Genomic DNA, 25,974 nt, shown 5'->3' with positions numbered 1-25,974 from the left:
CAGCGGAACGGTAGTACAACGGTAGTAGTGCTTCTCGGAATTTTCGCAAGCACATAGATGAATTGGTTATCATAAAATAAATTATGATAGAGGCTGGTCTCAGCCCCCATTGACGTCAGAATATTTTATTAGTTTATTTTCGGAAAAATACGTTAAAGTTTGGGCTAAAAATAGATGGTCTGCATTAGTGAAATTAATTGCAATTCATCGTAATGTACGACACACGCATGAAATTAATAAGATGTTGTCACTTTGTTGTTACTTTTTATTTTTGGTCTCTTTTGTTTGGCTCTTTTATGCACGTACATCAAGTATGTAAACAATGTAACACAATATGCAATTTATCAAACATTTTTTCTTGGAAACTATGAGGAACGTAGGTACAAACCGAAGATTATATGTGCAAAAGTATTTTGGCCGTTTGTTTATAGCCAGTGACTCATTGACAGTGAGCTATTCTTGAGACAAGCATTTTGTTTATTCAGTACAAAAGTAATGATACTTATTGTCTCAAATGGCTAAAAACCGTTTTTTTACAATATTCTTTTTGAGTAAAACAAACTAGAATCTTCAGAGTCTCATCATAGGAAACCTTTATTTAGACGATAATTTGATTAGTAATATCACTTATGCATAAGATAATACACATTCATAAAATTGTATTTTAATAAAAAAAAGTGTTGACAAAGCAAAAAAAGCGACTCAAATCCTTTGTTAGGCAGTATGTGTGTAACATATTCCAGAAAATGCGTGAGAATTCAAAAATTTCGTGACGTTTTGAGTAAGTCTTTTAAGTAAATGAGGTAGTAGTCATTAAAAAATTGTGCGGCTCTTATTATGAGATTGGTGCTGTTGGCATAACGACAGACGTATTTGGCACACTTTGTGGTTGTATTTGTGGTCTGATTCCCCGCGACTTCATATAGCTCGTCAATTGTTCTGGTATTTCTGCAAGCACTTCTTTGGCGAGGTCTGTCTGTGATTTAATGAAAGTCCCCGTTCCTGTCTGGGACATGAATTTATTCAACGGAACAAATTGTACAATATCTCTTTCAGCGTAACGGCCATCGGCCGTTAAACGCACATCATCTGAATCGAGCTCATCCATTGCATCGAATTCTGCATCACCAACGCCAACTGTAAAAAAATACTTTTATATTCCATGTTCTGAAGTTGAAAAAGTAAAACAGTTACCGATAATAATTGATATTGGAAGGGTTGACGCTTCAATAATGGCTCGCTTGGTTAAATGCATATCAGAAATGATACCATCGGTAATTATCAAAAGTACAAAATAGTGTCTTCCGTCTTGGAATTGACTGGCAATCGAAATTGTGTTATTTATAACCTGTAATTAACAACAAGATTAACTTCATTACGCCATTGTTACCGATTACAAAAAAAGAGTAATACTTACTGGTGCAAAATTGGTCGGGCCATAAAGCGTGACGCTTCTAACTCTAAGACGATAATGATTTAGAATCTCCTCAACTCCCGCGCAATAAGGATGTGAAGGATTATTATTCAATGGAAATTGATGATAGACTTGGCCAGTTGGTGGTATTTTGGCGCCAAAACCTAATGAAAAGAAAAATTAATGAAAATTCCAACATTAAAAATGGAATTGCCTAAACTCACCAAATGCTGGAAACAATTGTGATTCATCGTAATTTTGTATAATGGAACCCACACTGCTGAGTGCAATTTCATATGGATTCAAGCGTGTTCCGCATAGATAATGAAGTGACTTTGGATCAGTGTACGTTCCATTCGAAGCCGTAAAATCGATGGCCACTGCAAAATGCATTTGGGTTCCATTTCGAATATAATCGAGAAACGTATCATCTTCGGTTATCCTGATTTTATCTACTCTAAGTACACCGACTGTGCCGCGTTTTTGTTCATCCATTAGATTCATCGGCGGTTCATTTGGTGAATTCAAGTGGTTCAATGATGAATGACATGTTCCAATCAATTTATGATTTCCATTTGATCGATGGTCGTAAACGTCAAGTTTGATGTTTCGTTCAAAGTCTCCGTTACAAAGTGTCGTGGCTCGTATTGTAATTGGTTTCCATCTAGGATCTTGACTGGATACAACCGGTTCGGTTTTGGCAACCACGGAATACGAACCTAAGTATAAAACATATACACATTATTATATCAAAAATATTATTATTTTATCTCACAAACCGTCTTCGTTTGACCTTGAAATGACCAAAAACGGATCATTGTTACATAGACCAAAACACAGCCACCCAGTTGGAGCGATATCTATAGCGCTAAATTGAATTTCAACAACTTGTTTGCAACTGGTCACTTCCTGTAACGAAAAAAACCAGGAATTTCTTTAAATTTATAAAAAAAACAACTTCCTTGAAAACCAGATTAATTTCTTCTATATTAACCTCTGTTACTATGACAATTTCACCACAATTCCGATTTGGTATCCCCGATAATTTGCCAACAAATTGGCGGCTGTTATGCGACACCAAATCCTAAACGGAAAACGTACAAAATGATAATGAAATGCATGATAAGAAATGTAAAACAAGCATAATTACCGATAACGTTGTTTCAAAGCGTCCCAAAAAATCCGACCCCTTCAAGTCCTCGTCGCGAACTTCAAACTGAATTTTCTGTATCGTTTCAAAGTTGTAGTTCAAAATCACTTTCTTCACCCATTGTGGATTGAGATTGTCATCTATCGAAGAATGACTGGTCATTAGACTCAAAGAATAATGCAGAAAAAGATAAATCCTTACCAATTGTCTCTGTTCTTGCGATTTCATAATACTGGTCTTGCCACGGCTCCTTGCAATGGATGATGCAATATGGATCTGATTTAGAGATGATATCGGCATTTATTAAATTTCGGCAACTTAAAGTCAATTCGACTTGTGAGGTAGGCAGAAATTCCGATACAAATGGAGCCAATTGCTCATCCGTTATGTATCGCGCAGACTGTGCTGTACTGTTTGACCATTTTTGCGGTGGCATCTTGTTGTTGTTGATTTTCTTTCGCGTTTTCACTATATTTCAATGCTTAAAATATCGATACGTAGTAAAATTGAAAATTATTTATAATTCGCCTTTTATTTCGTTAACGTTTCCCTTTTCTCGTGTTTGTACGACTTTGAAAAGCTGAATTCAAGTAAAAGAAAGTAAATCGACTAAGTTCACTACACTTTAAATTTTTTGCACTGTCTGTGTTATTTTCACTAACATTCGTCAGACTGGACTATATACAACCGCACTATAATGAGTAATGTTTATGATACTCAGCGCCGAACCATTGTTATTTGGCGTTGAAATATAATTTCTAGTGGGGATGCGAATGCGCAGTTCTTGCTATCTGTTTTTATTAACGTCAAAGGCTGTAGTTGTTGTTCTTGCGATATGTTTTGATTATAAAAAAACATACACACACTTTCTATCTGATAATGAAATTCTTTTCCACACAAATTCATATGGATATGATTAATACATTGTCATCAATTATGCAATTAAATTAATTAAAATTGACAAATTCATTCGAAATATATGACTCATAGACCGCCTAGTCGTAGTGAAATACAAAAAACATAGATAAAAACACTCCTTGATAAGAAACAAGTTCGTCGAAATCAAACACGGGCGATAAATGAGACAATTATTGTGACAGATCTTACTACGTATGTTTAAAATGTGGCTGCATTCTGTTCAAATGGATGTAGTGTCATGGGTGCACACTTTGAATTTTAATTTTAACAACTGTTGCTTTGAATAAATTATTGCTAAGCCACTATACCACACGCCATGGTACATTTTTAAGTACCGTTTTGCATGACACTTTGTAAGACAGAAAAAATATAAAATTTAACCACAAATTACCGCAATCAATTACGAAATGTTGAGACTGAGAGTACATATCTGCTGTCATTCATATGTTATCAGTGAGCATGTGTGCATTTAGCCGGTCGTTATCATCTTTGATAGCAGCTCATTATCTTATAAATACTATCATATTTGTTGATTTCGTTTGATTTAAAATACCATAAAAGAAAGAAACACCAGAACAAGCAAGTCAGTCTCCGAAGAGAATTTAATTAATAAACAGCACAAAAGATAAGTTGTTGCATCGGCCAAAGGATTTTCAAAATAAATTCAAAGTGATATTTAAACAAAAAACAATGGGTGTGTTTGGTGATAGTTGGGCAATCGATGCAATGGCAATCTTTGTCATATTGCTTACATCGATTTACCTATATTTCAAACGGCAATACGCCTACTGGGATCGAAAAGGAATTAAAACATTGCCCGGTCTCAATTATTTGGCTGGCCACTTTGGTGCGTTGTATTTACAAAAAGAGAGTATTGCTGATTTATCGGTGCGACTCTATAGATCGTCAAATGAGCCATACGAAGGAATGTATGGATTTTTGCGACGTATTTTGATGATTCGTGATCCTGAGCTAATTCGCAAGATTTTAATCAAAGATTTTGATTATTTCACCGATCGTGGCAATGAAATTAACGAAGACTATGACCCATTGACCGGAAATTTAGTCAATTTACCAGGTCATAAGTGGAGAAGTGTACGCCGAGAATTAACTCCAACCTTTGCATCTGGTAAATTAAAGGCAATGTTTCCCACGCTGCTAGAATGTGGTTCCAGTCTGGAAAGTTATTTAGCAAAAGTAGCTGATAATGGTGGAATACTTGATGTCGTTGACATTTCAGCCAGACATGGAACAAACGTAATTGCTTCGATATTTTTTGGCATCGAAATCGATTGTGTAGTTGATCCAGATAATGATTTTCGTAAATACGGTAGTCGAATTTTCGCAACAACCACATGGAATGCGTTTAAGAGACTTTCACGGTTTGTTGCACCACAAGTTATTCGTTTTTTTCGTATTAAATTCGCGGATCCAGGCGTTGAAAACTTTATCCACTCACTTGTGAAAGAGAATTTGGAGTATCGAGAACGATACAACATTATTCGCAAAGATTTTTTCCAATTGCTGATTCAATTGCGAAACACTGGCAATGTACAAAAGGATGACGAATGGGAGACTGTCATCAAAAATGATGGAAGTCAGAAGAAAATGTCATTGGATGAAATTAAGGCACATTCCTTCGCCTTCTTTGGGGCGGGGTTCGAAACATCATCCACAACAATGTCATTTTGCATGTATGAATTGGCCAAAAATCCGGACATTCAAGAAAGAGTTCGTAATGAAATAAAAACTGTATTGGCGCAGCATAATGAACAAATCACTTACGAGTCGGTGTCTGAAATGAAATACTTGGGATACTGTATTGATGGTATGCCTCAATTGAACCACCTAGATTATTCGTAACCTCAAGAAATTTGTTAAAATAAAACTGCAACGTGCCCATACATTTTTTATATGAACATGTTGCTCTTTTACTTTTAACAAATTTCCTGCGCTCGTGAATATTCTAAACGATTCAATTATTTTTAAAAGCAAATATCTTCTATCAATTTTTGAATACTGATGTTTTTATTCTTTTTTGTATTTAGAAACATTGCGAATGTATAATGTATTTCCCACGGTTGCGCGAAAATGTGTGAAAGACTATCAAATTCCCGACACCGATAAAATTATCGAAAAAGGTGATCTCATCATATTCCCATCCTTTGCAGCCCACAGAGATGAGAAATACTATCCAAACCCAGAGAATTTTGATCCCGAACGTTTTAACGAACAAAATTCTGCTGGAAAAAATCAAATAAATCGACCGTATCTCCCGTTCGGAGATGGACCACGCAATTGCATTGGATTAAGATTGGGAAAAATGCAAGTACAAGTCGGACTTGTTATCATGCTACAAAAGTTCAAATATGAATTGACCGACAGTCTGAAAAATCGCAAGATGGAATTTGCAATTAAAGGCACTAACGTTGCACCGCGCGACGCAATTCAATTGAACGTTTCAAAAATCCAAAAGTCATTGTGAAAATGTAATTTTTTTAAAAATTCCACAAAAGCAATATAATCTGAGTGGTGTTTTTTAATCAACTATTTCACACACAAATATTAGTTAAGTGTAAATATGTCAACAGAAGTCGAGATAAACTTTATGTGGGGATTTATATATTGTGTTGATTATTACTCTTTGTTTTTCTGTATTTAAATTGATTTTGAATGATAACGTTTTCTGTGTATACAATGCGAATATCTTCTCTGTAATAAATCGAAATCTTTTTAATTTAATCGTAACTAAAAGTTGAAGAAAAATTCAAAATTTCAAAGTAAAATTAACATTTTTGATCAAAGAAATTATTGGATAGGATAGATGCGTAAGATCCCCGCAAGATCCAGATCCAAGCGTGCGTACGCTGCCGCATGATGCATACATATACGCACGCAAATTCGTTATTCTTATTTCGCCTACTTTGATTCGCATGCCATACCATTACGGAATAACGAAGATCTTACGGATCTTTTCTATCCAAAAATAATTATATGATATTGATGAATATAAAGACGACTGATTTAATCAATTTATATCTAATCTTGCACTACGCAAAAGCATTGATTGTGAGTTCTTGAAATATCGAAATGAGTTGTTACGTAAAGTGGAACACTCTTTTAAAAGATACCCGTATAAAAAGTTCAATATTTGTACGTTAATTTACAAAAAAAACATGCATATAAGCTTAAGGCATAATATTTTTGTATGTTAGTGCGATAAAAGAGCAAAAACACCCATTTATATCAAAAATTAAGACATTGGAGCGGTTGGCACAATGGTCGAAGAACTTGGAGGCACATATTCTGTTGTGTTTTGTGGTTTATACCCTTTGGATCTCATGAATGCCGTCAATTGACCAGGAATTTCGGCCAATACCTCTTTAGCTAGGTCGGCTTGTGATTTTATATATTGGTTTAGTCCGTTATTCATTAAGTATTTATTTAAAGGCACAAATTGTACAATGTCCCTTTTGGCACATAGGCCATCGATACGTAAAAGTCTATCGTCAGAATCCAATTCGTCCATATTATCGAAATCGGCATTTCCTACACCTAAAATGATACAAATCATGAAAAAGGGCATTAAATGCGAATATGCATGAAAAATGGTAGAATTATTTCGAAATGAGGAATGTTCTTCTCACCAACGATGATGATACTGATCGGAAGTAATGATGCGTTGATAATGGCACGTTTCGTTTCATGCATATCGGATATTTGGCCATCTGTGATGATTAACAACACGAAATAATTTCGACCGTCTTGAAATTCACTGGCAATCGAAATGGTATTGTTTATGACCTGGAATAAAAAAAAATATGATTAAAATCATTCCATCCATTGATACAAAAAAAGTTATACTGACTGGTGCAAAATTGGTGGGGCCATAAAATTGAATTCCGGAGTTCAATTGATTTCGGTATTGAATGAGGATCTCATCGATGCCACTGCAGAATGGGTGTGTTGGATTTCCGTTCAACGGAAATTGATGTGAAACCTGACCATTTGGAGGTATTCGCGCACCAAATCCTAAGCAAAATAAAATGTGTAAAATAATAAGAAAATGAATGACAAACAATGCAGAAAGCACTAATTACCAAAAGCTGGGAATTGTTTTGAACTGGAATAGTATTGAATAATATCGCCAACACCATGCAATGCAATTTCATAGAAATTCAATCGATTGTGACTGATGTAATGCAATGAATTTGGATCGGTGTGTGGACCATTTGATGCGGTAAAATCGATGGCAACGGCAAAATGCATTTGAGTACCTCCTCGAATAAAATCTAAAAATGACAATTCTTCCATGATCCGACTATTATTTACTCTCAAAAATCCACCCGAATAACTTGGATCTTGTTTTCGTTTTCGTTCATTGTCAAGAACCATACGTGGTTCATTCGGCGAAATTAATCGACGTAACGACGAATAACAGGTACCAATCAATTTATGATCACCGCTATTATTATAGTCGAAGCAATCAATTTTAAGAGTACGGTCAAAGTCACCATTGCAGAGCGTTGTCACACGTATGGTAAATGCTTTCCAAATCGGATCTTGTGTATTGGTCAAAACTTCAGTTTTTGTTACAACTGAAAATTTGCCATCTTCATTTGCACGTGAAATGATAAGGAATGGACTTCTAGTATGCCCCAAACAAGACCACATCGATGATGGTAAATTTTGGGCGGCAAATTGAATTTCAGCGATTTGCTTGCAACTTATCACTTCTTCAGTTACCACAATAATTTCGCCGAAATTTTCACCTGTCCTTCCCTTCAATTTGCCAACAAATTGTCGTCCGGAAAACGAAACCAAATCCGAGACTGTCGTTTCATAGAAACCCAAAAAATCAGAGCCATTATAGTCTTCGTCACGAATTTCAAATCGAATTTTCTGAATTGACTCGAAATTGTAGTTTAATATCACCTTTTTCACCCATTCGGGATTTAATGTGTCTTGTATCGTCTCGGTTTTGGCAATTTGATGAAAATTATCCTGCCAAGATTCTTTCATTGAAATCAAACAATAAGGGTCACTCTTACTGAGAATGTCAGTGTTTTTTAGGTTTCGTCCGCTCAAGGTCATCTCAATTTGAGTGGTCGGCATTGTGTTTTTAAGAAATGGTGCTATTGCGTCGGTCATTGTGTTGCTTTTTTATTATTTTTAAAACTTTTTCGATTTCTTTAAAATAGTATTAGTTTGATTGATTCCGAACGGTAAATAGTCTCTTTACACTTGACAGCCACAACTAAATATGAAGGCGAACCGCTAAAAACTACTTTATGCTTTGCGCTATTGGAAAAACTTTCTTTATTACTCCTTCACAACATACATATAAATGAGTAAATTATGCGAGACGTTTATACGCAAATGCTGTCAAAGATTAAATGGAAAAAAAGTTTCTATGTTTATGTGCCGAAAAATTGGAATATCATTAATAACACAAATAAATTCTTATATACGAAACCATTAGTTCTATATTTGAAATGACGTCAGCGAATATATACTCTTAATTGATGTCAGAATGACTTTTATTCAAACTACGAACTAATAATATGAAACAATATGACGTTAACGATAGTCGAAACTATGTAAATATAAACTATGGTAATGAATAATATTATGGAAAACCCAAGTGATTGTCAAGTGAAAGTGAATTTTTAAACTGACAGCTCTTCTCCGTTTGTTTATGTGTAAATATTCTTTGGCAAAAGTGGCTGCGTTCTTAACTCCGAAACAGCGATTATGACAAAGTGTACTACGCTAAATGTGATGAAATGCACAGTACAAAAGATTCAATTTGAAAATCAAATATGTTGTCATGGATTTAAAAATGATTAACACGTGTTATTTCTAATTCCACTAGTGGAATACAAGCTTGTATAGTTGCAAAAGATAAAAATGGTAGTAGCTAAGTAAATTCTAATTGTAAATGTAAAGTATATGTATATATGTTCACATCTATACGAATTAAATGAAAAGAGAAAAAATCACATCTAGAAAAATGATAGTCTTTGATAAATTTTTGGGCATATTTTTTCGGCTTAAATTATTGGAGCAGTTGGCACAACAAACGGTGCATTCGGTGATTTCATATAACCAGTAAGTTGGGCAGGAATTTCGGCCAACACTTCCTTGGCCAAGTCCGCTTGTGATTTTATGTATTGATTTGGTCCACTTTTTGTTAAATATCTTCTAAGAGGTACAAATTGAACGATATCGCGTTTTGCAAAAAGATTTCCCTCGCGTAATGTAGAATCATCCGAATCCAATTCGTTCATGTTTTCGAAGTCGTCATCACCAACACCGACTGTTAACAGAAAAATTATTCATCAAAAAAATAGTCAGAGAAAAAAAGGTCCGTTTTTACCGATAATAATTGATATCGGCAGAGTTGACGCTTTAATAATGGCCTGTTTCGTTTGATGCATATCCGAAATGATACCATCGGTTATTATGAGCAATACAAAGTAATGTCCACCACCCTCTTGGAATTGACTGGCAATCGAAATGGTATTGTTTATGACTGGTGCAAAATTGGTCGGGCCATGAAGGTGCACAGTATTTAATTGTCTGCGATAATGAACCAAAATCTCTTCAATGCTTGAACAGTACGGATGTGATGGTTTATCGTTCAACGGAAATTGATGCGAAACCTGTCCATTTGGTGGTAATCGAGCACCAAAACCTAATCAATAAAAAAATGTAAAAAACCAAATTTTCTTCAAACAAAATTAGAAAAACCATACCAAAAGCAGGAAATAATTTATGCGAATCGTAGTAGCTAATTATTTCACCAACTCCACGCAATGCAATCTCATAGTTGTTCAATTTATTTGCAGACAAATAATGCAATGAATGTGGATTGGTGTGCACACCATTCGACGCAGTAAAATCGATGGCAATGGCAAAATGTATTTGAGTCCCACCTCTTAGATAATCAAGAAATGTCGCATCTTCAGTGATATGTGTGTTTTGTACTTTTAATTCTCCGTTTTCCTTTTTCTTTTTTTCATTCACCAAAATCATTGGTGGTTCGTTCGTTACACTCAAACTTCGCAACGATGAATAGCATGTTCCAATTAATTTATGATTTCCATCGTGTTTTTGATTGTAACAATCGATTTTAATGTTTCGATCGAAGTCGCCGTTGCAAAGTGTCGTTGCACGTATTGTTATTGGTTTCCATGTTGGATTTTGTGTTCCTGGAACTGTTTCGGTTTTGGCTACCACGGAATACGAACCTAAACATATGCACAATGAAAAAGTTATCATTCTAATATAACTACTGTCATTGTTACATTTTTTATTATTTAATAATCTCACATACCGTCTTCGTTGGACCGCGACAAAACCAAAAATGGGTCATTACTGCTCAAAAATGATGGTTTTGGTAAATGTTCCGCGCGGAATTGAATTTCAGCGATTTGCTTGCATGACATTAATTCTTCAGTGACGATGATGATTTCACCTTGCTGTCGTGATTCACCTTTTAATTTTCCAAAAAATTGTCGACCATTCGACAACGAAACCAATTCAGAAAGAGTAGTTTCGAAGCATCCCAATAAATCATAGCCACCGTCAAAATCATCATCACGAATGACGAACCGAAGCTTTTGAATTGTTTCAAAATTGTAGTCCAAAACCACCTTTTTCACCCATTGCGGGTTCAGCGAATCTTTAATCATTTCGGTTCTTTCGATTTCATGGTATTCATCTTCATATTGTGCCTTCAGTGAAACTACGCAATACGGGTCGGACTTACTGAGATAGTCGCGATTCAGAAGATTCCTTCCAGATATTGACAATTCCACTTGAGATGTTGGTAGCGATCCGTTTATGAATGGCACAAGCTGTTCACTCATTTTTTGGTTCAATAACCCTATTTTACACCTCAAAAACTGACAACTGTTGCTTCGAATGAATGCTATTTTGATGATTTCTGACAGTATTTATTTGACTAAAATTCAACTCAATGTGATTCAATTAAAAAACACCAAACACAATAGTACCTTTCTTTACTGCGATATGACAGCAACTGTTTTGCAATCGCGTTCTTGATAGATAAAAAGATGAACATGACGGGGTGTTGTTGTTTTTAAAAGACTATGCGCAGTTGAACTTTTTTCCCTTCTGGGGGAATAAAGGAGCACACGAATACGACGCAGGGGCGATAAATATGACAAAACCTATTTTCCCCATTCATTTATGTACATGCATTTGTGTAGTGCATTCAAACACATTTCAATTCCAACAGGTATATGAAAATGTAATATATAAAAACATTGCACGGCTGCTTTTGAAAGGTCAAAATGTTCTTTATTGTGCATATTTGAAAGTTCAAAATAGACATAGAAAATATCTCACACCAAAATTGACGTGATTCCAATGTGATTATTCATATTTATTCACCAAACGCAAATATATTACTATATTATATTTATTAAAACACTGTAATTGTAAAATGTGTAAAAAGCTTCTCAAAACATGAGATTGCTGAATGGACAGAACATATTTGACATAAACAACAGTTAACACGATTGAGTATTTCTAGAATATTTGTACATCGATAGAAAAAAAAAATTAAACTAAGCTTATAAAGGTCTCGTTGCTGTGCTTGGCGTGATAAAGTAAATGCAAAATGTGCGCCATTAACGAAGCCATTTTTAAATTGTCATGTCCCATTAAAATAGGGGTGCCGTTGGTTGTACCACAGACACATTTGGTGGTGTATTTTGCGCTTCTGATGCTTGTGGTTTGATGCCTTTCGATTTCATAAAGCTTGTCAGCTGTTCGGGTACTTCGGCCAGTACCTCTTTCGCTAAATTTGTCTGAGATTTAATATATTGATTTGGTCCGCCGTGTGTAAGGAATTTATTGAGAGGTACAAATTGAACGATATCGCGTTCAGCATAACGACCGTCTGCATATAAGCGAGCATTATCACCATCCAATTCGTCCATATTTTCGAAATCCGCATTTCCGACGCCAACAATGATAATACTGATTGGTAGCGACGATGCATTTATAATGGCGCGTTTTGTTTGTTGCATGTCTGAAATGATGCCATCGGTGATGATCAACAATACGAAATAATTTCGTCCGTCCTGAAACTAATGTAAAACAAAAAATATTTATTTACCAATGTACATTTTATTTAAAATGATTTCATTACCTGATTTGATATGGATATCATATTATTGATGACTGGTGCAAAATTGGTCGGCCCATAAAGCTGTTTAAATGCAAAACATTATGTTATTTTCAATCAAAATATCATTTAAATCATCTGGTCATTACCTGTACGGAGTTCAATTGTCTGCGATAGTGTACCATGATTTCTTCGATGCTCGAGCAGTATGGATGTGAGGCATTACCATTTAATGGGAACTGGTGCGATATATGACCCGATGGCGGCAGTTTGGCGCCAAAACCTAAAAATAAATTACGAAAAAAATGAATACAACATGCAATGCACGAAAATAAACAAAATGAATGCAATTAAAAAATGTTTACCAAAAGCCGGAAACAGCTTTAAATTGTCATATTTCGAAATGATTTCGCCAACTCCACGCAAGGCAATTTCGTAGGAATTCATACGATTGGGACTGAGGTAGTGCAAAGAATTTGGATCGGTGTGTATGCCATTTGATGCGGTAAAATCGATGGCCACAACAAAATGCAATTGTGTACCGCGGCTTATATAGTCGAGAAATGTAATTTCTTCGGTGAAATGGATATTGTCAACTTTTAATATGCCAGCATTGGCATGGCTTGAGTTGGCCTTTCTCTTTTCTTCGTTGAAAAATATCATTGGTTCATTTTGCGCAATTAAATTTCGCAACGACGAATAACACGTTCCAATTAGCTTATGACTTCCATTCGAACGATGATCGTAGCAATCAATTTTAATGGTTCGATCAAAATCTGCGTTGCAAAGTGTCGTTACACGTATTCCAAATGAATTCCATATTGGATTTTTTGTCGCCCAACAAGGTTCTGTTCGTGCTACAACGGACCAACTTGAATCTTCATTTGACCTAATGGATAGAAACACAAAAAACAGATAAGCAATGCCAATCGATCAAGTCTATCTAACTACGTACCGTGATAGAACGAGAAAGGGGTCGTTGCTACACACCCAGCCCAATTTTGGTAATTGCTCTGCACGAAATTTGATCTGAGCGATTTGTTTGCAACCCAAAACTTCTTCTGCGACTATGATAATTTCTCCCAAATTCTGGTTACTACTACCACCGATTTGACCTTTGAGCTTTCCAATGTATTGGCGTCCAGCCGTCGATACCAAATCCGAGAGAGTCGTTTCAAAAAATCCCAAAAAGTCTGAACCTTGATAATCTTCGTCACGAACTTCAAATCGAAGCTTTTGCATTGTCTCGAAATTATAGTTTAACACCAACTTTTTCACCCATTGTGGATTGAGATTATCGGATATTGTTTCGGTGCGCATGACCTCATAATATTGATCCTGCCAAGATTCTTTGCAAAGAACAATGCAAAACGGGTCCGACTTACTGATAATGTCTGTGTTTATGAGATCTCGGCAGCTTAAAGTTAATTCAACTTGTGACGTAGGTAGCGTACTCGATATAAATGGAGCCAATTGGTCATCGGATATATATTTCGTTGATGTGGTATGTGCTTCAAAACCAAGAACTGGTCGTGTCGATTGCTGATGAGGCATTTTTGATTGATTGCGTTTGTCCGAAATTCGCTTTGAAGTCAAAATTCTCCAATCAAAAAGGCTTGTTTGGAATTTTAATGATGTGTTAGATGATATATAACAGAGTTTTGAATTTCACAATTTTATCACTTTTTTACATTGGCCGCAAGCGGAGCGTATTAAAATGAATTCATAAACAAAACACAAAACTACACGTACTAAACGCGTTCTCTGCACTACACACTACATTTATTGATACACATAAGCTCGAGACTAATTCATTGCCCATTTTACCATATCTGTCAAAGGAAGAAAATGATGCATGATATTACTAACTTGGAAAAATCATGTACAGTGTACACTTTGCACTGTGTTTGTGTGATGCGAATGTACCAAAATCTATATACTCCGCACCGTTTCATTCGATTCTGTTCTCATTTGTCACAAACGTCAAAGTCGAACTACGAAAACATTGTTTCAGCTGTCAAATTCCATAAATGTCACATGTCAGAATGTGTGTGTGTGCATGTGTGAGTCAGTGAATGAGTGTTTTTATTCAGAGCGTATGTACGTGCTGTTGTAAAACGTGTGAACGAATTAATTTTTTTGCGCTGTATCGCAGAGTTTTTTTTTCATTCTTTTTTCTTCGATTTGTGATTTTATCGCTGCCACCGTCGACATTTATTTTGTCTGGTAAATTTCAAGTACATGATTTTTTAAAACTAATTGGTATGAATTACATACATTTCAAATGGCATACACACATTATGTGTGCTGTTGTATGTTGCAAGACAAAAATCTAATTTATTTGTTTGTTGATTTATTTTTGACAGTTCAAGTTCATCGGGTTCTTCTGAGGTGGTCGATCTGATCTATTTGAAACGCACATTAAATAAATACACGCATTAAACGATCCGAAAGGTCGGACGTATTGTTGTTGTTCAATCACCAAAATCGATTCTTATTTGAAACGATTGAAAGGCAAAAGACAGACTAAATAGAAAATGTCACGATTTAGCGGAGCATTGCAGCTCACAAATTTGGATGATTTCATAACACCGTCTCAGGAATGCATTAAACCCGTTGAAATCAAGAAAGGCAAAACCAAAACTGGCTCAAGAATAACAATAAGCGAAGAAGGTGTGGATTTGAGTCGTCCGCCAAAATTGCAAAAAGTCGAAATCACATTGGGCGATTGTTTGGCGTGTTCGGGCTGCATCACATCGGCCGAAGGCGTTTTAATTACGCAACAAAGTCAAGAAGAGGTATTGAAAGTGTTGAAAGAGAATAATGTAAACAAAGCGGCTGGCAACGATGATCAAGTAAAAACGGTCGTTTTTACGGTTTCACAACAGTCGATTTTATCGCTGGCTTATAAATACGGTTCCACAGACATGGAAGAAATAGCACAACGTCTTACCGGATACTTAAAGCGTTTGGGTGCCGATTTGGTGGTGAACACAAAAATCGCTGACGATTTATCGTTGATTGAAAGTCGAAATGAATTTTTAGAGCGTTACAAATCCATCGTTCTAAGTGATGAGGGTGCCAAAACCGAAAATGTTTTGCCAATGTTAAGTTCAACGTGTCCGGGCTGGGTTTGTTATGCGGAAAAAACACATGGCAATTTTATCTTACCATATGTGTCGACCACTCGATCGCCACAACAAATCATGGGCATGCTTGTGAAACAGTATTTATCGCAACAGTTGAACATTGGCGCTGATAGAATCTATCATGTGACTGTAATGCCATGCTATGACAAAAAACTTGAAGCATCACGTGAAGATTTCTTTAACGAAGCCATTAATGCACGAGACGTTGATTGTGTCATAACATCAATTGAAATCGAACAAATGTTGAGCGGTGAAGGTGTACAATTACTTGACGAAAATAAAATTTCTATGGATTGGCCTTGGAAAACCGAAACACCAACACATTCTGTGTATGGTTATGAGAGTTCTGGTTCGGGCGGCTATGCTGAGCATATTTTTAAGCATGCTGCCAAAGAATTATTCAATGAAACGATTGACAACGTGGAATTTAAAGCGCTGAGAAATCCAGATTTCAGAGAAGTATCACTTGAACATGACGGAAAAGTAGTGTTGTGTTTTGCCATTGCGAATGGCTTTCGAAACATTCAAAATCTCGTACAGAAACTTAAACGCGGCAAATCAACTTATCATTATGTCGAAGTGATGGCATGTCCATCTGGTTGTTTGAATGGCGGTGCACAAATTCGGCCCGACGGTGGCGATAGTGTTCGCGAAATGACAGCACAGCTCATGGAATTCTATGAAAAACTACCACAATCAAGTGTCGAAAATCAAGGCACCGAACACATCTACAATCAGTTTTTGGACGGCACAGATAGCGATAAAGCTAGCACACTGCTCCACACAAACTATCATGCCGTCGAAAAGATGAGCACCGCACTCAACATTAAATGGTGAAGGAAAACACAAGACGATAGGATGTATTGGCTTGAATATAATGTAGTAAATATTTATTCCAAAGAAAAAGAATACATTTTGTAACGAAGCGAGAGAAACAACAATAACTATTAATACAAATAAATGACGTGATTTAAAATGATTTAAAATCGAGTTATATCTTATGCTATGAAAAAATATAATATATGTATTTGCATGCATAACAATGGAAATTCGACAAAATGACATTCGTTCAATATTAATTTGTATTCATTAAATCCACTCTAATTCCTACATTTTGTAAATATAGACGTGTGTGATTGTATGGGTGTGTGTCCATCGATTAAAATATATTATAGAATAATATAGACTTTTTATTTGGTATGAAACAATTAAAGGCCATTAGTTAAATGCACATCGATTAAATTCTTTCAATATATTTCGATTGACCCGACCAATAACGCTTAATAATTGTATATTTTTGCTCTACTCTCTAATTTATTAATATAATATTATGTCAATCAATTTGTTCATGTTTCTCTCTTATTTAACGTCTGAATTGTCGGTTGGTAGATTTGGTTTGAAACCTTTGGATTTCATAAAGCCAGTGATTTGATCGGGAATTTCGGCCAGAACAGCTTTTCCTAAATCAGCTTGACATCGTACATGTTGACCGGTTAAAAATTGATTCAACGGCACAAATTGCACAATATCGCGTTCGGCTGTTCGACCATTTATCGATAGGCGACAGTCGTCTGAATCGAGCTCATCCATTGCACCAAAGTCTGCGTCACCAACTCCCACTGACAGAAATGAGAAAAAATCGATATAGTCGGATAAATACATCAATGACTTGGTCTTTTTTTACCTATAATGATTGAAATTGGCAATTTTGATGCGTCGATGATAGCGTTAATGGTATGCTTTATGTCCGAAATAATTCCATCAGTTATAATAAGCAAAACAAAGTAATGCTTTCCATCTTGATATTGTTTGGCAATTGAAATGGTGTTATTTATGACCTGCAATTAACAACAATATTGTATAAATAACATTTTCATTTGGGCGAGCAGAAATTGTGATTACGGGTGAGAAATTGCAAGGTCCAAACAATTGTACGGTGTTTAATTGTCGACGATAATGAACCATGATTTCTTCGATGCTCGAACAGTATGGATGGTCAACATTGTCGTTCAGTGGAAATTGATGTGATACTTCATTTGATGGAGGCAATTTTGCGCCAAAACCTACACAAACGAAGCGGAATGAATTTTATTGTAGTTATCATATGTAAACTATTTTCAGTAAAAAAAATATTTGGATTATTTCCAATTATCATGTATGGTTTCCATCACACAATCAACAACACTCACCAAATGCCGGATACATATTACTTGTGTCATAATGTGAAATAATATCAAACACACTTTTTAATGCAATTTCATAGCTATTTGGGCGTTGTGGACTGAGGTAGTGTAACGATTGTGGATCGGTTGCTGGTTTATTTGATGCTGTAAAATCAATGGCAACCGCAAAATGTACTTGCGTGCCAGCACGAATGTAGTCCAAAAACGAAACTTCATCCGAAATACTGATGCTGATCAATTCAAGGAAACCGGAATGTTCTTTCTTGTGTTGTTTTTTCGGATTTCGTAATGCATAGATATTATCATCGCCAGGGCCTTTCGACAATTTATTCAAACATGTATGACACGTGCCAATTAGCTTGTGATCCCCGTTCGACCTATTGTCATAGCATTCAATTTTGATGCTTCGCTCATAGTCGCCGTTACACAAAGTGCGCACTTTTGTCGTTATTTTATCCCACTTGGGATTTTGTGTGGATGGCGCGACTTCGGTACGAGCAACTATCGACGAACTACCGTCGTTTTCGTTCGACCGATACAGTACCAGATACGGATCGTTTCGTACAAACCATGATTTTTTTTCAAGATGCTTTGCATGAAATTCAATTTGAATATTTTTCTTACATGCGGCCACTTCCTCTGTAACAATAATAATATGGCCCGCATTACGAGCACTTTTGTGATTTAATTTGCCTTTAAATTGTCGCCCCGAATTTGATACGATGTCCGCTAATGTTGTTTCGTATTCACCGAGAAAATCGTTTCCGTTTGTATCGTGATCCCATACCTCGAACCGTATCTTTTGTACAGTCTCGAAATTAAAATTGATTAAGAATTTTTTCACCCATTCTGGATTCAAATTATCTTTTATGATTTCCGTACGACCAATTTCGCAGTATTTTTCTTGCCATGATTCCTCTTTTATTTGAATCACACAATATGGATCGCTTTTCGATAGAACGTCAGCGTTAATTAAATTTTCGGCACTCAATGTCATTTCAATGAGCGTTGTTGGTACCACATTTACATTTGACCCACCGTGCACATTGGTTTCAATGGCTGGAGCGCTCGGCGCCGAAATTGGCACATCGATATAAATATGTGTCATAGTTTTGTGTTTGCGGTTTTTTTTTCTTTTTTTACTATGTATGTCTGGTGGCTGGTTGTTGTCGTCACCTCTTCGCCGTTCTTTTTTTATTATTATTTAATTACCAAATATTTATATATAGTTTATTTTCTAGACAAATTTTAGAATTTGTCGCGTAATCACTGTGTGTATGTATTTGTTTTTTTGTTATATATTTGCAGCTTAGTTTTGACTGCCACCCACACTGAACAATTTTACAGCACTCACGAGAAATGCGCTTCAAAACTAATATTCAAATTTATTCGTTATTTTAACTACATTGATTTCGTATCGAAAAATGTCTCCCCGTCTTCCTGCATTAAATTTCAAATGACCTTGATTATTCACCAAATTCACTCTGTTTCTATAATTGCGATAAACAATACGTAAAAAGAATTTAAAAAAAATATCGAACCACAAGATACGAAGTAAAAAAAATCACAAAATATATTCAATGTCCGAGTGATAGAGAACGCGCGCACCGATAGAGCGTCTGCTTTCAGTCTGTTTGCCATACGAAAATCGACTGAGCGCTATTATTACATTATAAAACCAATTTAATTTATTCGATCGTTAACTTGTAGTACAAAATGGGTGAGAAAAAAATTGAGCTTGTTGTGTAGCAAGCCACACATATGGCCACTTGAGATTGTGCGTGTATGCCCATACGATTGTATGAAATACGAGCAAAACTTGAGAGTGAGAGTGAGAACTCTGTGCCGCTATGTGCTCTTGTTTATATTGCCGCAAAGCAGAGATAGTAACTTCAAATAAAATTCACGAATAGAATCTGATACAGACAAGACTGAACTTTGAAAAGAAACAACAACACCGAACAGCAACAAAAACGAATATACAAAATACAATACGGCAGAGACAAGACAAAGCGAACAACAGGATCAAAATAAAACATACGAACGTAATGTAGATGTACGCATATGGAAAGTATAGCTACTGTAAACATATTGCACGTACTGTTACATTCGAATTCAAAGCCGCATTCACTATTGCGCTCTTTCGTTGAATGGACAACGATGGTGTGTACGCTGTACGCAGCCCGAAAATAAACGTCACTACGAAACGTCAAATTCCGTCACTTTTTTTTTGCTATTGTTGATTCACATTTCATGTATACACTAAGAGAAACAATTTTTGCTGTATTCCACGAAAACATTCATCCGAAAAGAATTGCACTGATTTTTATCAATGTATTTGCGATTTATTTTTGTAGAGTTTTTCGTGTTTTAGTGAATAAATTAAATAAACAATTGCTTAGCATCAAACTGTGATAGTCATAAAAAGTGGAATGAATTGATAAAATAAATATCAAAAATAGTGACGCAAATTTTCCACCTTCACCTTGTTGAAAAAGAATTTGAGAAACTAGTTTTTGCCGTTTTTTTTTCTAACAAAACAAAAATGTCAAATCCATTTGGTGATGCATTCGACGAGAAAGAAGAAGTGATGGAAGGTTTTTTGTGTCCGATATGCAAGGCCGATTTTCGTTCACCGGACAGATTGACCGCCCATTTTGATACACACTCCGAAGACGATCAAGATTTATTGAAAGCTTTCAAAGATATTTTCATATCGGCAAAAAATAAAATAACACGATTCGATGATGGAATCTCACCAAATAATCAGACTGCCAGCGCATTTCAACCGGGTAAATTAAATATTCCGGCACCTGTTTATCCACAAGATGTTGGCGTTGATTGCAGTCATATCTCATACTTTCGTGCAATTCGAACACCGCGTCTTGAGCGATATGCGACTGAAACAAATAAACTGATTATTCGCCTTCATAAGCTACTGACTGATTTGCCAAGCGATCAATCACAGCGAAGAAATCACGAGAAAAGTGTAATTATAGTCTTTGATTACTTCTATAGTTTGTGTAAACAAAAAAAAAATCGATTTTAATGCAAATAAACGCCCATTGAAATAAAATAATGAAATTTTTTCTCCAGATTGTCCCGTGGTTAGATGGTGAGGCTGTTAAACTATGTCCAAATTGTGTAAAACGATTTTATTTAACGAGACGTCAACATCATTGCAGACTGTGTGGTTCGATTATGTGTCACGATTGTTCGCTGTTTCTCGACTTGAGCGAAGCTTGTAATTACTTCATTTCATCATTTTTCAGAAGATTCTATCTATTTTTTAAACGAATTTTCTGATTTTTCGTCCCCCAGCTGGAATTGTAAATCCCTCGTTCTCACCAACCACCGCGATGCCAGTTGACAACAAAAAACCCGACGAACCATTTCGAATATGTGAGCATTGCTTACATCTATTAAATAATCGCAAAGAGATGCAAGACAGCCGAACGTTTCGACCGCCGGTCACGCTCTACTATGAAAAGATTGAACAACTAAAACGTGACATCGCACCGGATACAAAAATGTACGAAAAGATAATCGATCGACTGTATGAAGGCGATTCGATTTACACCTTGTCCGATGCAAGTGCCTTACGCGCCAAAATTGGCCGAACTGCCGAATTAATTGACGCGTACAGTAAATCCATTTTAAGTTTACAATGTGCGGCCGGAAGTAGAGAAGAAGCATTGAAGAAAGCAATTCGCTTAGCATGTATTAAGTATATCAAAGATGATTTATTGACGCTAAGCCCATTGCCGCTGGAGGATGACATCCAACGATTGCAAGACAAACGACGAATGGAAACTGAAATGAAAATTGAACGTGAACGGCGGCTGGCAATGGAAGCCATCGAGAGAAGTGAATTGGTCGGTGGGACAGTGCCAGTTTTCAAGTCACAAACTGACAAAGGTGCTAGCGGGGTAATTATTTTCGGTCATTGTTTTTATAATACTGCCGGAAAATGAAACTAAATCGATGGTGTTTATTTTGATTTCAGATGGCTTTAAAATCTCTGGACAATTGGAGTGGATTACAAGCGCTAGATACAAGTAGCTCAATGAACGATCCTCTAGTTGAACAAATAAATATTATCAAAGGCTATGTGAAACAAGCACGTGAAGCACTTCGATTCGAAGAGGTAATTTAATAATATTTTGTCATGGTTCACCATTTCCATTGTTTCACCAAATCGTACATTTTCAGGTTGAAACATTGGAATTAAATCTACGCGAGCTTCAAGAAGAGTTTTATAATCGTCAAAAGGCAAAAGATCAACACAACCAAAATAAATTTGAAGAGTAAACATTTAAACCGAATGAAATATTGAACATCGACCACCATTCATTCCAAATTTATTCGTTTTTTTTTGTAATACGCCTCTTTTTCACACATATTTGTAACCCATTCACAAAAAAGTCTATTTAATTGCATACATGTATGATTATATTGAATAAATGTCAAAGGCATTTAATATTGTATATGATGAATTGGTGTTTCTATTCTTTTTTTGTCTGTAAAAGGTTAAGGTACCTTGTCGATTTAATGAAACATGACATGCCTATTTTCGCATTCCATGCGTTTCATGAAATTTATTGAAATATGGCGAAATTAGTATTATTCTTGTAAAAAATCATTGTATCTTTGGCACGTTATTCAAATTTTTGCTGAATTAAATAGCACAATTGGTCTTTGATTGATCTTGAACTGAAAAAATGAAGAAAAAAACGAAAATTTCTTTTTATGATTTATTTTTTTGAAAGATTATTTTGCTTCTGTTGTTATTCGAGTAGAAAAAATCCAACAAAATAGTCGGGAAAATTACAATAATTCATTAGATGGTACAAAAAGTTTAATATTAGTTACTGTAGTTAAAATGAAATGAAGTTGATGTGCGTCCATTGATGAAAAGTGGTTTAAATTGTATAAAAATCGTTTAAAATACTGCCTTAATTAGTATATTATATTCTATCATGCATTTATTTCTCACAGGGTCTGTTTTGTGTTTGGTATGAGTTATGTTGTGTGGTATGTTGTGTTGTATGATGAATTTTTATTGTTCATCATGGAATCGTTGTTCATAAATCTTCTGACGAAAAGCGGCATTCAAAATCGGTGTCAACTTGTTTGACAGTTTGTTGATTCTTGCTTGGAATCGAACTCGATCGCGTCCCACTTGCTCCCAAATGCTTTTGCGAGCCTCCGAATATGCGAATTGCCAAACACGCATCTCATGTACCGTTGGACGTAGATTAAACGTTACCTTTTTTTCGATAAAACCAGAATCCGGTCGAGTTGTCTTATCGTCTTTTTTATCAACCTTGGTAACAATTTCGCTGTTTTTTGCAGTTTCGATAACACTTTTATCATCGGATTCATCATCTGAAGAAACATATCGTTTAAAACATGTTTCGATGTCATCCTCAAATGAAATAAAATCATCTTTTGTTTCGAATAATTTGCGGTTGTAACGATTTTTGACAATATTTGGTTTTACTTTGATGAATCGACCAATACGAACTTCTTTTGGGCTATCATCCTCAAATATTATAAAATCGTCATCATCACTTTTGGTTCCTGAGGTGCATTGAACCGGTGATGCTTCTATCGGTGGTGTCTTCATTGCTATTATTCTTTATGCACACTTTTGAACAAAAAAATTGATGTTTTTATGTTGATTTTTTTAAATGTGCAAATAGTCGGAGCTGAGCGACTGCTTCTGTTCATGCACAATTTATGACTGAAATATTCTTACTTTGTTTGAAGGCGGTTTCATCGTGCAATGCACTGGATTTCGGTTATTGGCCTAATTAGTAATTAGTAACTGCAACGGCCATTTTGGCCACTAATTAGCATTGATTGAATTGAAGTAGATGGCTCTGAAAGGTGATACTTAAGACAAAATACTTTTCATAAATTAAATAGAAAAGAAAAACTCTCCAAAAAACAAAGGGCAAGCGCAATTTGGACAGACACTTATAACACCATCTATGTAAAACGCGCTTACTAAAATGAAAATCAAACGTATATCTGTTTCCCCTTCTTCTTCATCTCCTTCCCCTCGTTATACTTTTACATTGTAGTTAACCTGTTTTACAGAGATGGCGTTTTTGTGTAAGATATTTGACGTCACAATACATTCTTATTGACTGCGAGCACCTCCTGCCAAAAAATATCAAAAATTAATAGAACCAAACAATTGAGTAAAATTAACAATTGAATGCTAATTATTGTTTACCTCATTACCATAAAGACAACAAACTCTTAGGAATAATCCTGAAATTTGAAAATAGCAATAATTTCAATTGAACGAATCTGGAAAACCATTCAAATAAAAAAGAAAAAAATCATTATGCATTTCTTCCAATATGCATTCTTTATCCGCTTTATCCTAGGGGCTTAATACGGCAAAAAAATTCACAGGAATTCATGTAAATTCACACTTTTGAATCGAGTTATTGATGAGTTCGGTGAATTTGTGTGAATAGAATGAAATGTGTCAAAATAATAAAGTGAGGTTATGATAACCGCAATATTTTTTAATTTATTATTTTTTCAATATTTCCGATTGTTTTCGATAGAAAATCGCTCAAAATTGAAAATAAAATTAATTTTTATTAAAAAAATATAAAAAACATTTACAATTTCGTTACACGTGTAACAATATAAAATATAAATATTGCAGTAATTGCCAGCAGAAACTATTCACCACTATCTCACATATTTGAATGAAATCGCCGTAGAATTCACTGGAATTCATTCGTTTGCTGAAAAATTCAGTTAATTTAGATATTGTATGTATGAGTAAGGACATTTTTCTTTTCGGATGAAATACAGTATTTTAGGATAAATGTCACGCCAAACATTTCTGTTTTGCTCAATATGAAAACAGGTTCCAATGAAGGAAAATGAATAGATTAACATAATCAATTTCAATGATTGTGTTCGCAGCTGATGATAATCACATGAATAACATTGAAACGTTCACCAAAATCTGTATAAATTTATTCAATTTCAACGAATTTGAGTTACATTTTTGGTTCAAATATGATTGAAAATTTATTTATATTCATTTCATTCGAGTAAAGTGTAATGATCATGCTGACGATTCTTCATGGCCAGTCGATCCAAGAGTATCTCTGCTTTTTTTATATTTCGAATATATCAGGGTCCAAATGTAAGTCATAATAACTAAAAATTTATTAAATTAAATAAGTTAAATATTACAAACTTTTTTGACTAAATTCGTTACCTGAATAAATTAGGCAAACCAAAAGAAAAATGTTGGCTTCACATTTTTGCTCATCTTTAGCTTTCAAAACAAAAAATAGCCAAATCACACAAATGTACAAAATAATGATCCCAAAGGCACTGTTAACAACATTTGCAATCAAAAAACCTGGTCGGTTCTATTAAAATGAAAAATAATATACAATTATGTGAATTTCGCCACTTTTATTTAAGAATTTGTTTCACCTCATTAATTCCAGAAAGCCAACAAACTCTGAGAAAAAATCCGATTGCTAAAATTTAACGCAATCATTTTAATTGAATGTAGTCTTATGATGTTTCGATTGTTTTACCATATAAAACTGCACAGATATATGTAGCTGTTGCGCTTTGAAATACATATTGGCAAAAACCGATTACTGCCAACCAAGCCAATACTAATCCAATAAATTTTAAATCGCAAAAGTATGACAGAAGACACTTGAGTATATCACAATAAGAAATGTTTGGATTTTCCATTTTGAACACTTTGCCGTTTTGGTTTGTCTCTCGATTTAAATTAATTAATCGCTAATCATAATTAAACGCTAAAATGTTTTTCTCTTGAAAACTCAAACAAGAATAATGAAAAGAAAGATTTGTACATTTCATTTTTTGTGTCGAAAGAATATCTCATTTTGGAGCCAAAGTTCGTATACGATTATTAACATTAGCATAAAATAGGACAATGTGTTGGTGATTTGTAATTTCTATTTTCAGTGACA

The 25,974-nt window shown here is 35.1% G+C and overlaps 10 protein-coding genes across 13 annotated transcripts; 3 read left to right on the top strand and 7 right to left on the bottom strand.

Moving 5' to 3' along the window:
• Nucleotides 1-569: 569 nt before the first annotated feature.
• Nucleotides 570-5,091, bottom strand: LOC116344520 (copine-9-like). The gene is made up of 8 exons (XM_031773113.1): nt 2,766-5,091; nt 2,565-2,704; nt 2,409-2,498; nt 2,194-2,323; nt 1,639-2,133; nt 1,418-1,578; nt 1,195-1,348; nt 570-1,137 (listed from the first exon to the last, which is right to left on the bottom strand). Exons 1-8 carry the CDS (start codon nt 2,998-3,000, stop codon nt 836-838), a joined length of 1,707 nt encoding a protein of 568 aa, XP_031628973.1. The 5' UTR covers nt 3,001-5,091; the 3' UTR covers nt 570-835.
• On the top strand, nt 3,872-6,159 carry LOC116344523 (probable cytochrome P450 6d4). Its single transcript, XM_031773118.1, has 2 exons — nt 3,872-5,310; nt 5,531-6,159. The coding sequence occupies exons 1-2, from the start codon at nt 4,173-4,175 to the stop codon at nt 5,965-5,967; spliced, it is 1,575 nt and encodes a 524-aa protein (XP_031628978.1). The 5' UTR covers nt 3,872-4,172; the 3' UTR covers nt 5,968-6,159.
• LOC116344521 (copine-8-like) lies at nt 5,488-9,058 on the bottom strand. Of its 2 annotated transcripts, none has more exons than XM_031773116.1 (5): nt 8,999-9,058; nt 7,583-8,864; nt 7,351-7,514; nt 7,130-7,286; nt 5,488-7,037 (listed from the first exon to the last, which is right to left on the bottom strand). In XM_031773116.1, exons 2-5 carry the CDS (start codon nt 8,631-8,633, stop codon nt 6,736-6,738), a joined length of 1,674 nt encoding a protein of 557 aa, XP_031628976.1. In that variant the 5' UTR covers nt 8,634-8,864; nt 8,999-9,058; the 3' UTR covers nt 5,488-6,735. The 2 variants fall into 2 exon arrangements, with proteins under 2 accessions (XP_031628976.1, XP_031628974.1); XM_031773114.1 differs by having other exon boundaries at nt 8,959-9,026.
• Nucleotides 9,059-9,217: 159 nt separating this feature from the next.
• On the bottom strand, nt 9,218-11,492 carry LOC116344522 (copine-8-like). The gene is made up of 4 exons (XM_031773117.1): nt 10,822-11,492; nt 10,241-10,735; nt 9,862-10,179; nt 9,218-9,801 (listed from the first exon to the last, which is right to left on the bottom strand). The coding sequence occupies exons 1-4, from the start codon at nt 11,354-11,356 to the stop codon at nt 9,536-9,538; spliced, it is 1,614 nt and encodes a 537-aa protein (XP_031628977.1). The 5' UTR covers nt 11,357-11,492; the 3' UTR covers nt 9,218-9,535.
• Nucleotides 11,493-11,948: 456 nt separating this feature from the next.
• LOC116343840 (copine-8-like) lies at nt 11,949-14,580 on the bottom strand. Its single transcript, XM_031772103.1, has 5 exons — nt 13,598-14,580; nt 13,008-13,531; nt 12,792-12,925; nt 12,667-12,726; nt 11,949-12,604 (listed from the first exon to the last, which is right to left on the bottom strand). Exons 1-5 carry the CDS (start codon nt 14,194-14,196, stop codon nt 12,176-12,178), a joined length of 1,746 nt encoding a protein of 581 aa, XP_031627963.1. The 5' UTR covers nt 14,197-14,580; the 3' UTR covers nt 11,949-12,175.
• Nucleotides 14,581-14,699: 119 nt separating this feature from the next.
• LOC116343780 (probable cytosolic Fe-S cluster assembly factor CPIJ010948) lies at nt 14,700-16,770 on the top strand. 3 transcript variants are annotated; one of them, XM_031772011.1, is made up of 2 exons: nt 14,700-14,868; nt 15,009-16,770. In XM_031772011.1, the coding sequence occupies exon 2, from the start codon at nt 15,180-15,182 to the stop codon at nt 16,626-16,628; it is 1,449 nt and encodes a 482-aa protein (XP_031627871.1). In that variant the 5' UTR covers nt 14,700-14,868; nt 15,009-15,179; the 3' UTR covers nt 16,629-16,770. The 3 variants fall into 3 exon arrangements, with proteins under 3 accessions (XP_031627871.1, XP_031627874.1, XP_031627873.1); XM_031772014.1 differs by having other exon boundaries at nt 14,700-14,879; XM_031772013.1 differs by having other exon boundaries at nt 14,700-14,904.
• Nucleotides 16,761-19,842, bottom strand: LOC116343779 (copine-8-like). Its single transcript, XM_031772010.1, has 4 exons — nt 17,981-19,842; nt 17,694-17,854; nt 17,476-17,629; nt 16,761-17,410 (listed from the first exon to the last, which is right to left on the bottom strand). The coding sequence occupies exons 1-4, from the start codon at nt 19,080-19,082 to the stop codon at nt 17,151-17,153; spliced, it is 1,677 nt and encodes a 558-aa protein (XP_031627870.1). The 5' UTR covers nt 19,083-19,842; the 3' UTR covers nt 16,761-17,150.
• A 385-nt stretch (nt 19,843-20,227) lies between these two features.
• On the top strand, nt 20,228-22,466 carry LOC116343781 (rabenosyn-5). Its single transcript, XM_031772015.1, has 5 exons — nt 20,228-20,963; nt 21,071-21,218; nt 21,296-21,903; nt 21,981-22,121; nt 22,187-22,466. Exons 1-5 carry the CDS (start codon nt 20,520-20,522, stop codon nt 22,283-22,285), a joined length of 1,440 nt encoding a protein of 479 aa, XP_031627875.1. The 5' UTR covers nt 20,228-20,519; the 3' UTR covers nt 22,286-22,466.
• A 386-nt stretch (nt 22,467-22,852) lies between these two features.
• Nucleotides 22,853-23,915, bottom strand: LOC116344415. The gene is made up of 2 exons (XM_031772938.1): nt 23,736-23,915; nt 22,853-23,624 (listed from the first exon to the last, which is right to left on the bottom strand). The coding sequence occupies exon 2, from the start codon at nt 23,601-23,603 to the stop codon at nt 23,034-23,036; it is 570 nt and encodes a 189-aa protein (XP_031628798.1). The 5' UTR covers nt 23,604-23,624; nt 23,736-23,915; the 3' UTR covers nt 22,853-23,033.
• A 1,040-nt stretch (nt 23,916-24,955) lies between these two features.
• On the bottom strand, nt 24,956-25,814 carry LOC116344393. Its single transcript, XM_031772900.1, has 4 exons — nt 25,564-25,814; nt 25,457-25,503; nt 25,233-25,389; nt 24,956-25,171 (listed from the first exon to the last, which is right to left on the bottom strand). Exons 1-4 carry the CDS (start codon nt 25,727-25,729, stop codon nt 25,077-25,079), a joined length of 465 nt encoding a protein of 154 aa, XP_031628760.1. The 5' UTR covers nt 25,730-25,814; the 3' UTR covers nt 24,956-25,076.
• Between the last annotated feature and the right edge of the window lie 160 nt (nt 25,815-25,974).

The sequence above is a fragment of the Contarinia nasturtii genome, unplaced genomic scaffold (assembly GCF_009176525.2).
Source record: "Contarinia nasturtii isolate CC-2019 unplaced genomic scaffold, AAFC_CNas_1.1 Cnas_scaffold_1037, whole genome shotgun sequence".
In the NCBI taxonomy this organism is placed as follows: domain Eukaryota; kingdom Metazoa; phylum Arthropoda; class Insecta; order Diptera; family Cecidomyiidae; genus Contarinia; species Contarinia nasturtii.
This window is presented reverse-complemented; position numbering and strand designations above follow the sequence as displayed.